At 37.7% G+C, this 19,734-nt stretch overlaps 1 protein-coding gene across 13 annotated transcripts in view; it reads right to left on the bottom strand.

The window, feature by feature from the left end:
* The window catches only part of DST (dystonin), a 508,664-nt gene that overhangs the window by 46,003 nt on the left and 442,927 nt on the right, over positions 1 to 19,734 (bottom strand). For all 13 annotated transcript variants that reach the window (XM_066252929.1, XM_066252970.1, XM_066252888.1 and 10 more), the window contains 9 exons: positions 19,169 to 19,387; positions 12,286 to 12,489; positions 10,929 to 11,160; positions 9,803 to 10,029; positions 8,257 to 8,379; positions 8,030 to 8,131; positions 5,827 to 5,928; positions 2,935 to 3,108; positions 2,438 to 2,593 (listed from right to left, as the gene is read on the bottom strand). In XM_066252929.1, the coding sequence (XP_066109026.1) occupies positions 2,438 to 2,593; positions 2,935 to 3,108; positions 5,827 to 5,928; positions 8,030 to 8,131; positions 8,257 to 8,379; positions 9,803 to 10,029; positions 10,929 to 11,160; positions 12,286 to 12,489; positions 19,169 to 19,387 (1,539 nt within the window). The remainder of the gene's footprint in view (positions 1 to 2,437; positions 2,594 to 2,934; positions 3,109 to 5,826; positions 5,929 to 8,029; positions 8,132 to 8,256; positions 8,380 to 9,802; positions 10,030 to 10,928; positions 11,161 to 12,285; positions 12,490 to 19,168; positions 19,388 to 19,734) is intronic.

A 19,734-nucleotide genomic window follows, 5' to 3' on the forward strand; every position in this document is an offset into this window, starting at 1 on the left:
ATCTTGGGAGACCCTAACACTCCCAGAGAAAGAGATTTACTTCCCTCTCTATCAAGGATGCTGAAGCTCAGCATTCCAGAGTCAAGCTGTTCTTTTACCAGAAAGTACATATATGAAATGATTACAGATCCCAGTAAATAATGCTGTTCTTCTCTATTATACAGTGGATATAACAGAACAGGTTAATAACACTTAAATGCACTAACATAGGGCAAGAGTGGTTAAGTACAGAAAACAACTGCAAGGCTAGAAAGATCAATTTTTTATACTGAAAAGAATGACAAGAATTACACATTAAAGAACAAATACAGCTTAGTAATAGTTTTCTTTGAAGAAGACTATGCTTTTGTTTTTTTGAATCCACATGAAACCATCCTCCAGAATTAGTAAGTCAATGATAATCCTTCTCTGCACTCACTGACCCAGGGTTGTCAATGGGGAAGAAAAGAAACATCACCTCCCATCCTAGGTAAGACATCTCACATCTGGAGGGAAACCCCGACCAGGGAGGATTTTCGCTGAAGGGCACCACCCACCCATGATGAGTTTCCCTGACTGTTTATACTCATTTTCTGAGGCATCTGGTGAGGGAATGATTTTCAAAGACCATCAAACCAACTGAGTGAGGAGTCTTCTTTATAATAAGCATGGTCTTTGATATGTTAATACTAGGAATCTCCTTTAAAAGGTAAGATTTCAATATTCTCGTGGTCAAAACACAGAGTGGAGCAAAAATGGGTTTAGAGTTGTAAGTATGCCCAACAGTTTATTCGTGAACTATTACTTATCAATTATGGTATTATTTTCCAAACAAACAACTGTAAACTTACTTTTGCCCAACCCGGTATAAAATATTCTATAAAATTCATTATTTTAAATGGTCCAAGGCCTAGATAAACCACAGCCTAGGAACCAGAGAAAAATCAGGAGGGAGGCGGAACATTTCCTCTCTTCCTCCAGCCATTGTGCTGGCATTTCTAAGTCCTTTAACTTCTGACCTTTGAAAAATGAAAGGAGAAAAGGATCTATTTTTAACTGCGCCAAGATAAACAAACAGAAATAAAAGGTCCCTAACTCATCCCTCGCCATAATAACTGCATCAGATGCCTCATTTTCCCACCTCTACTATATTCCATCAAGTTCCCGTCACTGATGTATGTGACCTTCAAGGACGACTGCTAAGTTTATGAAATGTAAATGCTATAAACTCACATTATGAGAATAAATGTTTTGTTTATATGCAGAGTCTGACCAGTCACTACTGCTCTTAGTGAAGTAAGAGCAGTGACATTAAACAATATTAATGATGCATAAGTTTTAATGGTTTAATAAAATATGGTTGGGCAATGACTATAAATATAGACAAAATAAGGTAAAAAAAAAGGGAGGGGGAGTAAAATTTAAATTAGAGAAAAATTACTGTGGGAAAAAGTATAAAAGAAGGAGAACTAAAGCATAGAATGGTCAAAAACTGTGCATCCTAATTCCGGAGTGTTAAAAATTACCTTTTTCTTTTAAATGCTATTAAATATGCAAAATAAACTTTTCCTATATGATAATCAAAACAACTTACTTAAGGTTAGGATTTAGGACATAACCAGAAATAAGATACCACTATTAAGGTGAATGTTAAGGTTCTCTGAAAGACTGCTGAATGTGAGGACAAACTCCACTGAGCACAGAACCTTTTATTCATTTAACCTAGCAACTTCAGAGACAGGGAATTTTCTATTAAGAATTATCAACCAAGTGTCACAAAGATGACAACAATATAAAATTGTGTTACATAAATCTCAAGACAAAAGTTTTCAATTTATAAGCTTTAAATTAAACGCAGGGCATACAAAAACTCTTTTAAACATAGTGTTTTTTTAAAAAAAGCTAATTCAAAAAGAAAAGAACTAAAAAAGCCAGTGAAAAGAGAGGCAAAGAGATAGAGGAACAAGTCCAATATAACGAGAGATGTACAGATAGAAATTTGTTAGATAATGTCAAACGAGCAGTGAGAGAGAGACCCACAGAGGAAAGGATAAAGAGAGAAAAAACACAAACAACTTGTAGTGGAACAGCATTTTGAATCTATAAGTTAGTAGACTGTTCTCAACAGCTTTTACAACTATGCTACATTAATCTGATGGCAGGTGAGATCAGGGATTTAAACCTGCATGCAGTGTTTGCCATGCAGCTCTAACAAAATTTAGCCAGAAATTCCCCATCCTGGCTGTGTTTGATAATAACTGCCTTGAACGATGAGAAAAATGTTTTTATCATCTTTTAAGAAGTGTGTTTTAGGTAGATTTAACCTTTAGTTACAAATGTCAAATATGAACTTGTGTTAATATTACAAACTTGAAAAATGCATAAAGAAGAAACCGAAAACCAAATGATGAAACCAAAAATGTCTACAGCAGCAACATAATGTACAACAGCTACGTACATGATGCTTGGCAAGTTCAATCTCAATGGCCTTGGGGTCTCCTCCAACAGGTTTCTGTTCACTTAGCAAGCCCTCGGTATGTGTCAGCCACGCCAACAGCTCGTCCAGAGCGTGCTGGAACTGCCCCAGGGCTAACAGTGCACCCTCCAGCTTATGCTACAGAAAAAGCAGAGAGGAAAAATATCATGTATGAACCTGATATTATGAATAACACACATTTATAAAACAATGGCAACAAATCAATTCTTTTCACACAGCATTAAGTCTCTCAGCATATCCAATGAAGCCCAATCACCACAAACTTCTATATGCTAAGTTTGAAACACTTTATGCTTAAAAAATGGCGTGTGAGAAGCAGAAAGAGTTCTAATGAAATGAGAGAATTTAGGGGCTTCAAACATTTTTGTATATAATCACCTAACTTTTTAAATAATTATTTTACATTAATACATAAAATTGAAATTGTGTAAGTTCTTAACAAAGGTCTTGGTATTTACCTGTCTGTTAATAATTCTCTCATCCAGACTATCCCATATCAATTTCAGTTCCATTAACGGGTCTTGAACAGTGTGTTTGTCACTTTCTTCTGTTACTTTCTTCAGCAAAAGCTCTGCTTGATGGTTCAGTCTTTCCATTTCTATCTGTTGTTGATAGGCCTCTGACTTGAATTGCTATTTATTAAAAGAGACATACAAGAAAAATTTGTTTTAAATCATAACTTTAAAAAAATTTATGGGTTTGACCTTCAGTCTAACTCAGACTCCCCCCCACCTTTTTTTTTTTAATTTTTTAGTGAGAGGCAGGGAGATAGAGACGGACTCCCACATGTGCCCCAACCAATGCCCACTAGGAGGCTATACTCTGCCCATTTGGGGCCCTTGCCCCATTGCAACTGAGCCATTTTTTAGCACCTGAGGTGGAGGCCATGGAGCCATGCTCAGTGCCCGGGGCCAACTCGCTCCAAACTAGCCTTGGCTGCAGGAGGGGAGTGAGAGAGAGAGACAGAAGTGAAGGGGGAGGGGTGGAGAAGCAGATGGGCGCTTCTCCTGTGTGCCCTGGCCGGGAATCAAACCTGGGACATCCACACGTGGGGCTGGCACTCTACCACTAAGCCAACTGGTAGAGTCTAATTTATACTTCTTATTGTGTGGTGGGGTGAACAGGAATTAAAATGTTACACATAGTTTACCAATAAAAGTTATAGATAAAAAAAGGGAAATCTTTCTCTTTACTCAATGTTTTCTGATGGATATTTTTATGTTTGACATTTCACATTTGTATTCTATAATAAAAATTAACAAACTCCAATGTCTAATTACTTATCTATTCAATAAGTGAATTTTAAAGCTATAGAAAAGAAAATATATATTCACATATATGAAACCCAGGAAAATATCTATTAAGAAACTCCATTAATATTTCTTGCTCAAAAATATATACATATCTTACTTAGATCCACTAAACATTTTGTTTTCTATAGCTATGCTGTGTTCATTAATACTTAGTTTCCCCTATGACTCACACTGCTGACTCAGAATAACATTACTCTTATTTCCAGTGCTTAGTGACTCAGACTAGTAATCTTGGCTTTGCCAACCAACACAGGTTAACAAATGGTTGCTTGTAATAGGAAACTGCCCTTTTATAAAATATTTAGTGTAATAGTAAATAATTAATAAGTAATTAATGACTTAAGCAGTCCCTTAACTTTTTTAAACATATGACAATAATAATTGAAAAACAGTAACTAAGGTATAGTAAACACTTGATATGTTCAAGTTATTCTCAATAAACTAATAAAGAAAGTAATTTTAGCCTCAATTTAAGCTAAGGACACAGATGTGAGACCAGTTAGATAACATTCCTGAGATCATTTAGCTAATAAGTAGATGAACTGGAATGTAATCTCAAGCAACCTGATTTCAAAGAGCATTTTTAACCTGCCAACTATACAAAAACTATCAAGATATATGCAGATATATAGGAAAATAAATAGTCCTTCACATCTGTAAAGGTATATAAAATACATCATGTGTTACTACATGATCAGATTGAGTTTTGTTTTTTTGTATTTTTCTGAAGTTGGAAATGGGGAGGGAGTCAGACAGACTCCCGCATGCGCCCGACCGGGATCCACCCGGCACGCCCACCAGGGGCGACGCTCTGCCCACCAGGGGGCGATGCTCTGCCCCTCCGGGGCGTCGCTCTGTTGCAACCAGAGCCACTCTAGCACCTGGGGCAGAGGCCAAGGAGCCATCCCCAGTGCCCGGGCCATCTTTGCTCCAATGGAGCCTCGGCTGCGGAAGGGGAAGAGAGAGACAGAGAGGAAGGAGAGGGGGAGGGGTGGAGAAGCAGATGGGCGCTTCTCCTGTGTGCCTTGGCCGGGAATCGAACCCGGGACCTCTGCACGCCAGGCCGACGCTCTACCACTGAGCCAACCGGCCAGGGCATGATCAGATTGAGTTTAAAAAAAAATCTCAATCTAATTATGGTAACAGTAAAATTCCCAAGACCTACAATTTTTTTTCCAAATGAAATAGTCTATATCATCATACTTGGAGACGAAAACGCTACAATTTTTAAAGCCAGATAATAATTTTATATAAAAATTTAGTAGCATTCACTGAAAATGGTGTGACATCTCTGTCAATGAACATATAAAATGAGGAAGAAAATAACTGATCCCAGTCTGATAAATAATCAGCCCAGAGGAAGACAGTGAGGAAAACGTCTAGCCATTGACACAGCTGAGACCCAGCCCCTGCAAAAGGAAAAATTAAAGAGGAAGGCAGATGGAAAACACAACACATTTACAAAACAAACATTTAGAGAAACACAATTATCCTTATGTGTGGGTCTTTAGCCTGTAAGACTAAATGAATTGTTCTGAACACAGGGAAGAAAATAAAAATGTTGCTCTATGTTATTGATAGCAGATTACTAAATAATAAAGGTATAAAAATCCTTACAGTATTATCTACTTATGTATAAAATACACACACACACACACTCCTATACCTCATCCTGTCCCCTGACGTGAGGAGATATGAAAGGCTGCAAATCACATCTCAAGCATAGTTGCCTCTAGGTACAGAACATTTTGGTGGCCAAAAAAAGCCACCTTTTTGCTCCTTTGTATTATCTGATTTTTCTAGAATAAACAGCTATTGATTTACTTAGAAGAAAACTATTAGTATTTTATATTTTTTATTTAAGGAGCACTTATACACTGCTTATTAGGTACAAGCACTGTATTAAACCAGTTTCATAATCAAAATATAATAATACTTCAATTATGCATGTAAAATAAATTTGTGTAAAGAATACCATGAATCAAGAACTTAAAAACGCAGTCTTTGCTGTTATACGTGGTGAGCCCTGGCCCATACCTTTAGCTCTTCAATCTGCTGCTTTACAGTTTCAAGATCTGTTCCAATTGGAGACATGGAAGCCAGTTTGCCACCAGCAATATCTACCCAGTCAAATATTGCCTGAAAAACACAATAGTCTGTGTGTTATTATAATAATGCATTGGAAATTGTTTCAACATCTCGATGTTACAGAAAAGTGCAATCATAAAGCTGTGAAGATATTATGCAATGAGCCTATTTTACAAGTAATAAAGATGGTTCATTTAAATAAGCAAAAGCAGCAATATACCGAAACAGTTGGGCCCAAATATAAAATAGATGTAACCTCCAATTCTACATCAAGTTTGCAAAGGAAATTCTATTTTGAATAGAATCTTAGAGTATTAAGAACTTAAAGAAAATGCCCATTTGAAAAAGTTTTATAAATTCAGTCACAGAAAATAAAATTCTTCACGCTCTCTTATGTATAAGAGCAGATTATGTAAATATACTGAAAGAAAAACACATTCAAATCCATCTGCTTATTCAAATAATCAAGAAATTTACTGTTTGGCACTTGAGGAAAATATTTGACACAACTAAACCCTTACATATCATTTAGATTAGTATTAAAATCCCGTGCATAGAATGATTACTGTTAAGACCATCATTCTGAATTGAAACATAAGACTTCAAAACCTCCTATTTTTCTTGTTATTTTTAGGTACTATAACCATCCTAAAAAACTCAGGTCACATTTTATTTTAGGTGCCGAATACACAAAAGTATTTTGCATTTAAATGAAACTGCCAGACCATATATTGTCAGGGGGGAAATCCTTAGAAAATATCTGGTATTTTAGACTTACTAATAAATCCTAAGAACTTAAGCAGCAACCTAAGAAATAAAATTTACTTTACTTGCAAAGCAACCTTGAACCACTGGAACTTCTGAAGCTTCTGACCTCTAGCTACAGCTAAGGTCAAAAGTTTTCACTAAGTCAAGCTGCCCTTCATCCCTGTAGGAGATGCTACTAACCAACGATGGGCCTTGTCTTCTCAGCAGTGGTAATGACACCGTATAAGTCATGGTGTCCAGCCTGTGACCTCCTATGGTTCATTGCTCCTGAGATCAAAAGGCTGCAAGTGGTGACAGGGACACCTCCAGCCATGAAGGAGGGCACACACAACTCAACGACATATGAAAGTACATGAACATCACAACCTGGCCTCACAGACCAAGAGCTGGAGCTTGATTAGTTCCTGGTCATTGATATCTAACCAATAAATGACCACTCTGGTTAAAAAAGGAGAAGAGTACAGTGGGGGAAAGTTATGTGGTAAGGTCTTATTTGCAGTGAATTTTTTCATCTATTTCCAAAGTTTAAAACACTTTTCAGCGGGCATAAAAGTCTGGCTTCTGATATTTATTTTTACAAATATAGAAATGGAGAGGCATGATAAGAAGGAAAAGATGTTTTCATCTGAGCTTTAAAAAGAATATTCAGTTGGTGTTATGGAAAGACTTAGAAAGGCTTTTTCCATATGGTAGGGAGGATGAAAGATTAAGCTCTTGCTAGGCTTAACATCAGAAAACAGAATAAAGTTAAGAAAGGTCAGGCAAGAAATAGCCCTCTGTTGGCCTCAACTGATAAGATGATTTTTAATATTTAAAAAAAACCCACAAAACTTTAAAATGGCTAATGAACTGAATGAGAATGTGAAAACAGCTCTTAAAAGGAATTATATATATGAAAAAGAAGAAAACACTTTTTACACAACAGATTATAACCTAATAAAATAGAAATCTATTTTAGCTCATGTAGAACATTGGCTTTGAATCAAATATCTTTACTTCTGACTTTAAACTTGGTGATATTTTTAGATTGTGTTTACTCCTTTCCTCTTACTCCACTCAACTTTAAAACAGAACTCACATTCAGTCCCAGTTCAGTACGTGGTGCTAAGCCATTTATGAAAAATACTTTCACTTAAAAAAATTAAAATACTACTTTTCAAAGGATACTTCACTGAACGTGTGTATAAAAAATGTATTTAAATGTGCATATACATCTAGACATATTTCAAGTGTCAGAAATATCTTCTAAAGTCAAAACATGAATTGAAACAGGCGAGGAAACTGAACGCAGCCTGGCAGGCCTGGGGCGGGGCCAGTGTGTATGTAAATCTGTAGGCATCAATGAACACGACTCCCTACTCCAGAGGACACGGTCACCCATTACCTGCAGTCCATCCTGGTACTGAACGGCAGCTTGCATCGCCTCCTCCAGTCGGTCCACCCGGTCCTTCCAGGCTTTATTTAGAGAATCCCATGCTGAATTTAGCTATAATGTAAACATTAGAACTCTTTTATTGTCATAAGTTTTCAACCACTTCCATCAACTATGCTTTAGTTCATGAAAATCTTTAAAAACAGCATTCTGATGAGTCAACAGTGTGCCAGTTGTACCTCATCTATACTCTTCTTGACAATGGGCTTATCGGGTTCCCCACAGGCAGCGATGAGTTCAGATCCCAGGTTAATAACTATATCCAGCTCCTCCTGCAGTCCATCGATTTCCTCCCTTATGGCCTAGTGTAAGAAAGAGCAGCCTTAGCGTTTGAAGCAAAACCACACAAAAACTAAAAAGATGAACACAAACATTAATGATATTTCTAGATGGTGGGATTAGGATCAATTTTTATTTTCTTTCTGTTTTCTAAGTTTCTGCAATACATCTTTCAACAAGATAACAGAAGAATATTTTAAGGAAAAAAAAGCATCCTTTGAGTAACAAATGTCAAATGTTTGACATTTTTTTTAAAGACAATATTTAGTAAATAATTCTATTTAACAAATACCAGAAAAAGTATTTTTAAAAATTACCAACACGACAATACTAAAAGCATAGAAAGACACTTTTTTTCAAACTCACTTGTTTGACAATACACATTTAAAACAAACATAAGTAAAACATGTATTCAAAGATCTCACACAAAATAATGTATCTGTTTTGTAGATTTGGGATAATCCAGTCCTGGATTTATATTTTTAGGCTAGAACATGTATACTACAAAAATATATAAAAACCTGTGAGAGAATTGCAGTATTCTAGTTTTGCTTTCATCTTCTGGGTTAAATCTATTTATTAACTCAAGAAGCCTTTACCAAGCATGAAATAAGCCCTAAACCATGTATTGAGGATACAAAGAAAAACAGATAAATGGCTATTCCGCTCCTCGGGCTTTGAGTCCATTAAGAAAGACAAAGGTATAATCAATGATAAGTGATACTATGCATAGAGCCTTTGCATGAGGAAGTATTATGGGAACACAGACTAAGCTAAGTAAACAAGAAAAGATTTTTTACATGGAGGTTAACTATGCAACTGAAACTTGAAGTCTGAGTGGGATTTGTCAGAAGAGTGGTAAGAAGGCCATTCTAAGGAGAGGAAATAAAATGTGCAAAGACCCAAGATCCTAATAAGAGCACAGCAGTTTTGGGGAAAGCCACTCTGTGTGCCAGGAGAGGAGCTCGGCAGAGGAGCAGCAGAAAGAACTCGCTCTGGAATCACAGGCACAGGCTGGCTAGGATGTAAAGCCAATACCCTGTCCTAGGGAGTCTGGACTTCATGCAGTAGGCAGTGGATCCCTCTGAGGCTTGGAAGCAGCAACACAGGAAGAGCCAATCCAGAGAGATCACTGGCAGCAATGTTAGAGGCTTGGCAAAGAGACAGACTCTGCAGTCAAGGGTATCAATTAGGATTACTTTAAAACCAAGAAAGATAAACGAGGCCCTAAAATAAGGCAGAAGCAGTAGGGATGGATGGAAGTCTTAAAATATATACTCTTTAAATAAAATTTGTAGGTCTGCTAATCTACTATATCACTGTGCATTCTATTTTTCAGAACCAAATACATATTTTAATAAAGTAATCTTGAATATTTAGCAAAGGAATCCACTTCCCATTGTACTATAACATATTTCTTCACTTTCAGTAGGGCAGTCTGCTTACCTCTGCTGCTTCTTGCTGTTGTTTCACTACTGAAGGATCAATTCCAGGATCCTCCAGGTCCCGGATGAAATCCTGGGTATCTTTAGTGGTAACTACCAAAGACATGTGATCACACCAGAACTTCTCTGCTAATTCCATGACATCCAGTAGTTTGGCTTCCCTTTCTTCCACCAGTGTGTGTATGTTCTCCCAAATGAAGACCATTTGGTCAAGCTTATCCTGAACCGCTGTGGAGCAAGACAGTATCAAACAGGCAGTGTGTTAGCCCCATTTCAGCTATAAAATAGCAGAACATTTTGGTTCCCGCAGAAATGGTGATTCAATATGGTATCTAAAACTGGACCAGACTTTGGTTGATCCCAGTCTAGTGGGTATCGCTGGGCCTGTCCTAGACAAGTTGGACTGGAGACTGATCAGCTCCTCCCAAACTGAGGCTCTTCCTGAGGACAGTGGATGCTCAGAGGCAAGGGAGCTCACAGGAGACCTAAGTCTAAGTCCATCGACTTTCAAGTTCACCAAGGCTGGCCTTAATTCCAAGGGGAGTGAAATAACCATTAGGTATACGTCTTCTTTTTGTTCTCCAAACCAAGAATATAGATGTCTATACAGTCTCGGGAATATAACAATGTAGAATGCGTATTCTGGGCCTGTTTCTCAAGTACTCTTGATAGGAATTTCCACTAACCTGTGCACATGTTCTTCTTTTGACCCTCCCTCCCCCACAAACTCATATCTTTAAGAATTGCTGGTTGGGGTCAGGGTCACCATTTCTGGGGCTGTGTGGGATAGACTGCCCATTACGTAAGGTAGCATAGGAAGTAATAAAAATATCCCAAGGATTCATCTTACTGGAGCTATGCTTTCACCAACTGGTTTAAAAGGTCCAGAGAATGCATGGTTTCTGTATAATGGCACACTCTGTATTTAACTGATTATTTCACAAACACAGGAAGACATTAACAAGAATTAATGTACACAGCCCTTCAATCCCAAACACGTCATATTTATAGTACTTTTTCTAAAATCTGGCACCTTGATTTGCAATCGGGCTGTCGGTAAACAGCATGAACCTTTAGAATTGTTTTAAAAGGAAAGTTCAATTGTTGCCTTATCCTGAAGTCATTACCTTTGGCAGATATGTCTTTATCGGTGCCCCCAGACCGAGCAATCATTTCCTCTCCCCGCCGCTTGAGAGTTTCATACAGCGGCTGCAGCTTCTCCATGTCCACAGACACGTTCTTGTTTTCACTGATCTGCTCCTTGATCTTCTCCACCTCGGCAGAGATGGAGGGCGGCTGCCGCAAGCGCTCCACCACGCGATCCAGGCTCTCCAGAATCTGGTCTATCTTGTCATGGAACTGGTAGTGAAATAGAGGGAGGGACCACTTAGGGAAAAAGATCTGTGCTAGCAAATGGGTACGTTTAAATGAAAAAAAAAAAAAAGCCCACCTATTTATTGTTACAATCAAGAACTAAATTTTAGTCTTTTTGTTGACACATGCATCCAAAGAATTACGTACAGCTGGTGTATCAAGACATACTAAAATCGTGATTTACACGGCCCTCTCTGCGCTACACTACTTACGTAGACTGGATTGCGTGTTGCAAATCCTTGAGTGTCTTCATTAAGAAATGGTATATTTTCATGTCTAAGTGGGTCACCTGAGAGCAGCATCTTATCTACTGCATCGTCTCATTATGTTACTTCAAATTAACTTTTTAAAGTAAGTTCAATCACCTGGGTGTTTGTCTATCAAAACTGATTTGTTTTCTTCACTTTAATCAATTATTTTGGCATACTAAAAAAGTTATATTAATAAATGTGAAATTCATGAGCAGTTCTGATTAAAGGAATTCCTTAAGTTATAAATTTCCTGAACTGAAAAATGTTAAAATTCCCTGATGTTGAAAGTTTGTATTTAACTCATGATCAAACACATAATCAAATTAATGAAAGAATTTTAAACTTTTGATAGCAAAGGTACCACAGACAATAAAGCAGAGTTATAAAACCTTGTCCATTCATAGATTCTACACTCCCCTCAACATTAAAGGAATCATCACTCACTCAGGATTATAGAAAATGGACCACTCTAATGTCAGTATATCTAATAATACAAACCCAATAGCTTATCATTCATTCTTTCTTATTGCTTTCTTTGGAATGTTTCCTTCATAATGATAATAATGCTCTCTTTTCTCTCTCCATATGGCAAATACTGCATTCTATTCTTATTTAGACATTTGGACAATGTGGACAACCGTACGCCTCTCAAGCTATTGCAAATTACTTTTTATTGTATCTACAACCAAACAGAGAAGTATATAGGCTGGACTCAAGCAAATATCACCTCTGAGAGATACAGATATCAATACTGAGAGATAATGTAGTGAAATAATCTTATTGAAATTTAATCAGGAGCTCCAGGACAATGTCTTTCCATGTTCTGCTATTCAGAAGAACCCGATCATAAGAAGATTACCTGAGTGGATTGAGAAATGGCTTCATCCAGTGCCACAGCTCGCTTCTTGACATCTTCTTTAATTTGACTGTAAAGGGTGTCAGCTGCCACATACTTCTCTTGAATAGAAAAGCCTTCCTCTGGGCTCAATTCCAATAACTGTGGCCCAGTTTTGTTCATCTTATCTATATGAGGCTTGTGTTCAGCTATCAACTCTCGCAGTTGCTATAACAAACCAAACAGCTTCTCAGTATCTTAGGGTCACACCTCCATATTACAGTTGTCTATAACCCCAATGCATCCAGCTGGCAAGAAACTCCAAACAGACACCCTTCCCTTACAAGTCATTTAATACATGACAGCTCATACAACTCTTTGCCAGAAAGAGCTACCCCGGACACAAAGATTAAACAACAGCCTAGTCAGGTCAAAAGTCCCTTTAAGGATACATACAAAATGTTGGTTGAGTGAAATAATGAATCCCAGTTCATGATGCATTTCATACTATCATATGTTTTTACAAGAATATTAGCCAAGCATCATATTACATAAAAGGATTCTGAATTTACTATCTGTCCCCAACCTAACTCTTGGAGTCCCTTTATGCACAATCAGGATCTACATAAAAATTATTAAAAAGAAAAAAAGGAAGGAAAGAAGGAAGAAAGATGAGAAAGAAGGAAGGAAGGTGGTCAATCAGGCCTGGTATGCAGCCGTATGACCTGTACCACTTAATTTTGGTGCTATCTGTTAAATATATGATATGTCATTAACTGCTTTTAAATCCCCCAAAAAAGGGGAGGAGAGGAAAAGTGAAGAACCTTAGTAGAAGGTAGCCAAAAGGAAAAAAAACTATACATAAAGTAACATTAGGTGATATATGCCTACAAAGCATTGTAATTATACGTAAACCAATATAAAAAATGTGTACACATTACACTATTCATGTGTGTATGTATTAATCCCATCTATGTTCATATATACACATATGAACTATTTATACCTATTTTAAAATATTTAAAGACTATAAGGGTAACCAATCTATCAAATATACACCTACATACTGAGCATTTGTAAAGTATATCTAAGGAAAAATACGTGACATAGGAATGCACTGAAAAATAATTAATAGACACCATGATATTTATATTAATATAAATAAATTCATCAATATTTATATTAACGAGTGAGTGTAAACTCCCAAGTGAAGTCCCATTTTTGAAGGGAGATAAATAAATCTGGACTATCTATACTCCGTGAAACCCAGGGCCTCCACTGAGCACTGTTTCATGGGCCAAATCCAAAACCACTGCCAGGGGGAGGAAGTCTGCTCACAGCCAGCAGGTTTCTCCAAGGCTGGTCGCCATGGAGCACTGAGAAGTGCTCCATTCATTCCATGTTATTTAATTTGCTTCCCTAATCAGCAGTTTCTATCCCTCTCCAGAAAGTATTCTCCCAACTGTTTCGTATCTAGTCCGAAATAAAAGCTTCTCTGGGAGAAACTATATTCAGGGAAGATAGTCTAGAGAAAAGCTACCAATCTTTTCTTGCAAATGTTTTAATTCTTATCACTCATTAAGAAGAATCACCAGAATGGCCATACACCATTTTTATGGAAAGTGTCCTCTAAAACTTGTCAAGCAATTATTTTGAAAATTGTTGCAGAAATTACTTTGTTAGATCGTTAACAATCTCCAATGTAATATACTATTCAAGTTTTTCTGAAGGTGTTCTCAAAACTCTTTGAAAAAAAAGCTAAATAAATACAAATTCAATTTTTTTTTTTTTTTTAAAAAAAAGGGGGTCTAATCTAATACGCTGCACCTAAGAGTATGGGAGGGTCATGTCTGCAGTCTAGCTCCTGGGTGGTCCAGGCTGCGACTTCCTTATTTTTGTTTCATATTACTAGGTCCTATATTCATGCTGCTTTACAGAATAGAGGCAGTGATGGTAATATTAGCTAACACACAATTTCATGGAAAAGAAATGTGCTATACACATTTTGGTTTCAATATTCTATAAGACATGTTTGTAAAACAAGCTCCCACTTTGAATTATCAAGAGACTCCCACGTAAAGTAAGAGATCTGGGAGTTTTTGGTTGCCTAGTCTAAGTAGATTTCATCTGTGTAGCACTACTATGAGAAACCTTTGCTTTGGAAGTAGTGAGATGAACCTTTGTAAGGCTGTTTCATGACAGACAACATCTACTAGGTGTATACTTGAGAATATGGGTGTGTATGGAGAAAAAGTCCAACAGGCAATGTCTTTTGTTGCATAAGTAACAAAATGATTCTTGGCATCATTCTATCATAAGAGTCCAGTCATGACAAACCCAGAGCCAACATCATACTCAATGGCCAAAAATTAAAAGCAATCCCCTTAAGATCAGGAACAAGGCAGGGGTGCCCCCTTTCACCACTCTTATTCAACATAGTTCTGGAAGTCCTAGCCACAGTAACCAGACAAGAAGAAATAAAATGCATCCAAATTGGAAAAGAAGAAGTAAAACTATCATTATTTGCAGATGATATGATATTGTATATAGAAAACCATAAAGTCTCAGTCAAAAAACTACTGGACCTGATAAATGAATTCACCAAGGTGGCAGAATATAAAATAAATACTCAGAAATCAGAGGCATTTTTATATACCAATAATGAACTGTCAGAAAGAGAAATTAAGGAAACAATCCCCTTCACTATTGCAACCAAAAAAAATAATAAAGTACCTAGGAGTAAATTTAACCAAGGAGATTAAAGATTTGTATTCGGAAAACTAGAAAAAAAAATCTTGATTAAAAAAAAATCAAGAAAGATACAAACAAGTGGAAGCATATACCGTGCTCATGGTTAGGAAGAATAAACATCATTAAAATGTCTTTACTACCCAAAGTAATTTATAAATTTAATGCAATACCAATTAAAATACCAATGACATACTTCAAAGATATAGAACACACATTCCAAAAATTTATATGAAACCAAAAAAGAACACGAATAGCCTCAGCAATCTTGAAAAGGAAGAATAAAGCAGGAGGTATCACACTTCCCAATATCAAGTTATACTCCAAGGCCACTGTACTCAAAACAGCCTGGTACTGGCATAAGAACAGGCATATAGATCAATGGAACAGAACAGAGAACCCAGAAATAAACTCACACCTTTATGGACAACTGATATTTGACAAAGGAGGTAAGAGCATACAATGGAGTAAGGACAGCCTCTTTAATAAATGGTGTTGGGAAAATTGGACATCTATTTGCAAAAAAAAATGAAACTAGACTGTCAACTTATACCATTCACAAAAATAAATTCAAAATGGATAAAAGGCCCTGGCCGGTTGGCTCAGCGGTAGAGCATTGGCCTGGCGTGCGGGGGGGGCCCGGGTTCGATTCCCGGCCAGGGCACATAGGAAAAGCACCCATTTGCTTCTCCATCCCCACCCCCTCCTTCCTCTCTGTCTCTCTCTTCCCCTCCCACAGCCAAGGCTCCATGGGAGCAAAAATGGCCCGGGCGCTGGGGATGGCTCCTTGGCCTCTGCCCCAGGCACTAGAGTGGCTCTGGTCGTGGCAGAGCAACGCCCTGGAGGGGCAGAGCATCGCCCCCTGGTGGGCAGAGCGTTGCCCCTGGTGGGCGTGCCGGGTGGATCCCGGTCGGGCGCACACGAGAGTCTGTCTGTCTCTCCCCGTTTCCAGCTTCAGAAAAGTACAAAAAAAAAATGGATAAAAGACTTAAATGTAAGCCGTGAAACCATAAGCATCTTAGAAGAAAACATAGGCAGTAAGCTCTCTAACATCTGTTGCAGCAATATATTTGCCGATTTATCTCCATGGGCAAGTGAAATAAAAGACAGGATAAACAAATGGGACTATATCAAACTAAAAAGCTTTTGCACAGCTAAAGACAATAGGAACAGAATAAAAAGACAAACTACACAATGAGAGAACATACTCGACAATACGTCTGATAAGGGGTTAATAACCAAAATTTATAAAGAACTTATAAAACTCAACACCAGAAAGACAAACAATCCAACCAAAATGGGCAAAAGAAATGAATAGACACTTCTCCAAAGAGGACATACAGATGGTCAATAGGCATATGAAAAAATGCTCAACATCATTAATAATTTAGAGAAATGCAAATTAAAACCACAATGAGGCCCTGGCCAGTTGGCTCAGCGGTAGAGCGTCGGCCTGGCGTGTGGGGGACCCGGGTTTGATTCCTGGCCAGGGCACATAGGAGAAGCGCCCATTTGCTTCTCCACCCCCACCCCCTCCTTCCTCTCTGTCTCTCTCTTCCCCTCCCGCAACCGAGGCTCCATTGGAGCAAAGATGGCCCGGGTGCTGGGGATGGCTCCTTGGCCTCTGCCCCAGGCACTAGAGTGGCTCTGGTCACGGCAGAGCGACGCCCCGGAGGGGCAGAGCATCGCCCCCTGGTGGGCAGAGCGTCGCCCCTGGTGGGCGTGCCGGGTGGATCCCAGTGGGGCGCATGCGGGAGTCTGTCTGACTGTCTCTCCCCGTTTCCAGCTTCAGAAAAATCCAAAAAGAAAACAAAAAAACCAAAAAACAACACAATGAGATATCACCTCACACCAGTCAGAATGGTGCTCATCAACAAAACAACACAGAATAAGTGCTGGTGAGGATGTGGAGAAAAGGGAACCCTCCTGCACTGCTGGTGAGAATGCAGACTGGTGCAGCCACTGTGGAAAACAGTATGGAGATTCCTCAAAAAATTAAAAATTGAACTGCCTTTTGATTCAGCTATCCCACTTTTAGGAATATACGCTAAGAACACTATAACACTGTTTCAAAAGGAGAAGTGCACCCCCATGTTTATGGCAGCATTGTTCACAATAGTGAAACCTGGAAACAGTCCAAGTGTCTGTCAGTGGCCGAGTGGATTAAAAAGTTTTGGTACATATATACTATGGAATACTACTCAGCCATAAGAAATGATGACATCGGATCATTTGCAACAACATGGATGGACCTTGATAACCTGAGTGAAATAAGTAAATCAGAAAAAACTAAGAACTATATGACTCTATACATAGATGGGACATAAAAATGAGACTCAGAGACATGGACAAGAGTGTGGTGGTTATGGGGGGTTGGGGAGGGAGGGTAAGGAGAGGGATGAGGTGGCGGGTGGGGAGGGGCACAAAGAAAACCAGATAGAAGGTGACAGAAGAAAATTTGACTTTGGGTGAGGAATATGCAACATAATTAAATGTCAAAATAACCTGGAGATGTCTTCTCTGAACATATGTACTCTGATTTATCAATGTCACTCCATTAAAATAATAATAAAAAAAGAATCCAGTTATGCTGGGAGACACTTAATGTAACTTCATATATTTCCCAGTTAGTAACATGGCTCTTTGAGTCATTTTTATTGCTGGCTAGAATCAATCAGAAGATGTTTCAAATAATAGCTGAAGAGAGGACACTATGAAGCTTCAGAAGGTTCTAGAAAATGACAAATTTTCTAAACAACTTAGTTTGAACAAATTAAGGTCTTGGCTACAAAGTTCGGTAGTTCCCTTTACATAGAAAATCATAAATTTGTTTTGAAAGCTAAAAAATTATGCAAAAATATTAACTCAATGTTAAAATTTTCAGTTCAATAATGATATTCGATGTTATGCTAGCAACATGACTATTCAAATCTCAACTCAGAGTACAAGATATCCATAAAACATTTTATATTGAAAATTATCCAATGGGTAGGCATCAGGATTTCTGCCACAAATAAACCTTCACACTAAAATTCAATTGAATTCTATATAGTTTGTAAGTCTCTTGCTGAATGATTTAGCTAGAACTCTATAAAATTTCCATTTTGTATTAAATAAAGCATTCTCTAAAGCTCTCTTCTAAATAAATACTTCAGTTAGAAATATTCTTCAATGGAAATACATTAAAAAAGTAAACAAGATTAATAAGTATGTCAGATAAGTCAAACAATGATGTAATATACCCTGACTTAAACTTTACACACACACACACACACACACACACACACACACACACACAAATTAGTCTCAGAGTACATCCTGTACAGATCTGGGAGAGCAACCAGTACAAAAACACATAAATAGCAAGAATTCCAGATTTCTTCTGATAGTCATGAACCCTCTTCTCACTCAAACCTTTGCAAAATTTTAAGTTATGTTAACATTTAAGTGACTGCTGGAATGAGGGATTCATATTGCCATTCTACATGTGTTTTAAAACATGTTACATTTGTAGATGTAAATATACCATCTAGTTTATTCCTGTATGCTTATAGGAGCAGATAACTTCCAAAGACTTTCACGTACATAAAGTGAAAAAAAGGAAAGAACCCATCTCCATACTTTAGCAATTTTTCCTTTCAGAGTTAGCTTTCGTGATACTGCTATTGTGACATACTTCTTATATTATTGTACATTTTCTCCAAGTTCAATGGCCTAGTCTGTGTGACTCACTTCCACATATTCCTACTCTTTGCTTACATTCTAAATTGTCCTCATCACTACATTCAAGTATAAAACAGTCAATATACGTAAATTAAAAGCAATTCAACATGTGTAAATTAAAAGTACTTCGAAAGCTTATTTCTCTAACATTGTAAGTGGAAATTGTTTTTGCACCCAGAGAGTTTACACTATATACTACCCTATAAGAGCTGGGATATAATGAATGGCATATACAATGCGGCTTATCCACATGAGTCTTCTCCCTGTAAACCTGAATTACAGGTAAGCACCCACTTGGTAAGCTGTGCAGACCAGGACTAATATTGCTAAAATATCCTAATCATGTAAGGTGTCCACCTACATTTTAAAAAACCCATAAAAAATCATGATTCTCTTTTAGTGGGGAATACAACATTCTTTCTGACAGCGAGCTTACCCGATGTTCTTCCTGTTGTTGTCTGAGAGTCTCATACTCAAGGGCTGGGGCAGGAAGCTGAGAGATGATTCTTTGTGTTTCTGTCAGCCATGGCCAAAGTTCTTCATATGTTTCCCAGAACTGGTTAACCAGGGACTGTGCCCGTTCTAGCTGTAGATATCTCTCTGAGTTTATCTGGCAGATGGTGTCATAGTTCTTCAATACCTTGTCCAGTTTTTTCTAGAAATTAAGATGATGAAATGTGTTTAACTGGTGAGGCAGGCCAACAGGCACATGCACTCAAGAAGGTTTGACCCAGCACTATGCTCCTGGTGCCGGGTAGACACTCTATAATGTATGTTAAATGAATAAACCAATAAAAGCTATTTATATTTTAACTGTATCTATGTATACAAACATTTTTAAATTAAAAAAAAAAAGCTTTCCAGGCTCATCCATGTTGTTGCATATGACAGGATTTTATTCCTTTCAGGGTTAGCTTTTGTGATACTGCTATTTTGACATACTTCTTATATTATTATTGTACATTTTCTCCAAGTTCAATGGCCTAGTCTGTGTGATTCACT

The sequence above is a fragment of the Saccopteryx bilineata genome, chromosome 1 (genome assembly GCF_036850765.1).
Source record: "Saccopteryx bilineata isolate mSacBil1 chromosome 1, mSacBil1_pri_phased_curated, whole genome shotgun sequence".
Classification (NCBI taxonomy): domain Eukaryota; kingdom Metazoa; phylum Chordata; class Mammalia; order Chiroptera; family Emballonuridae; genus Saccopteryx; species Saccopteryx bilineata.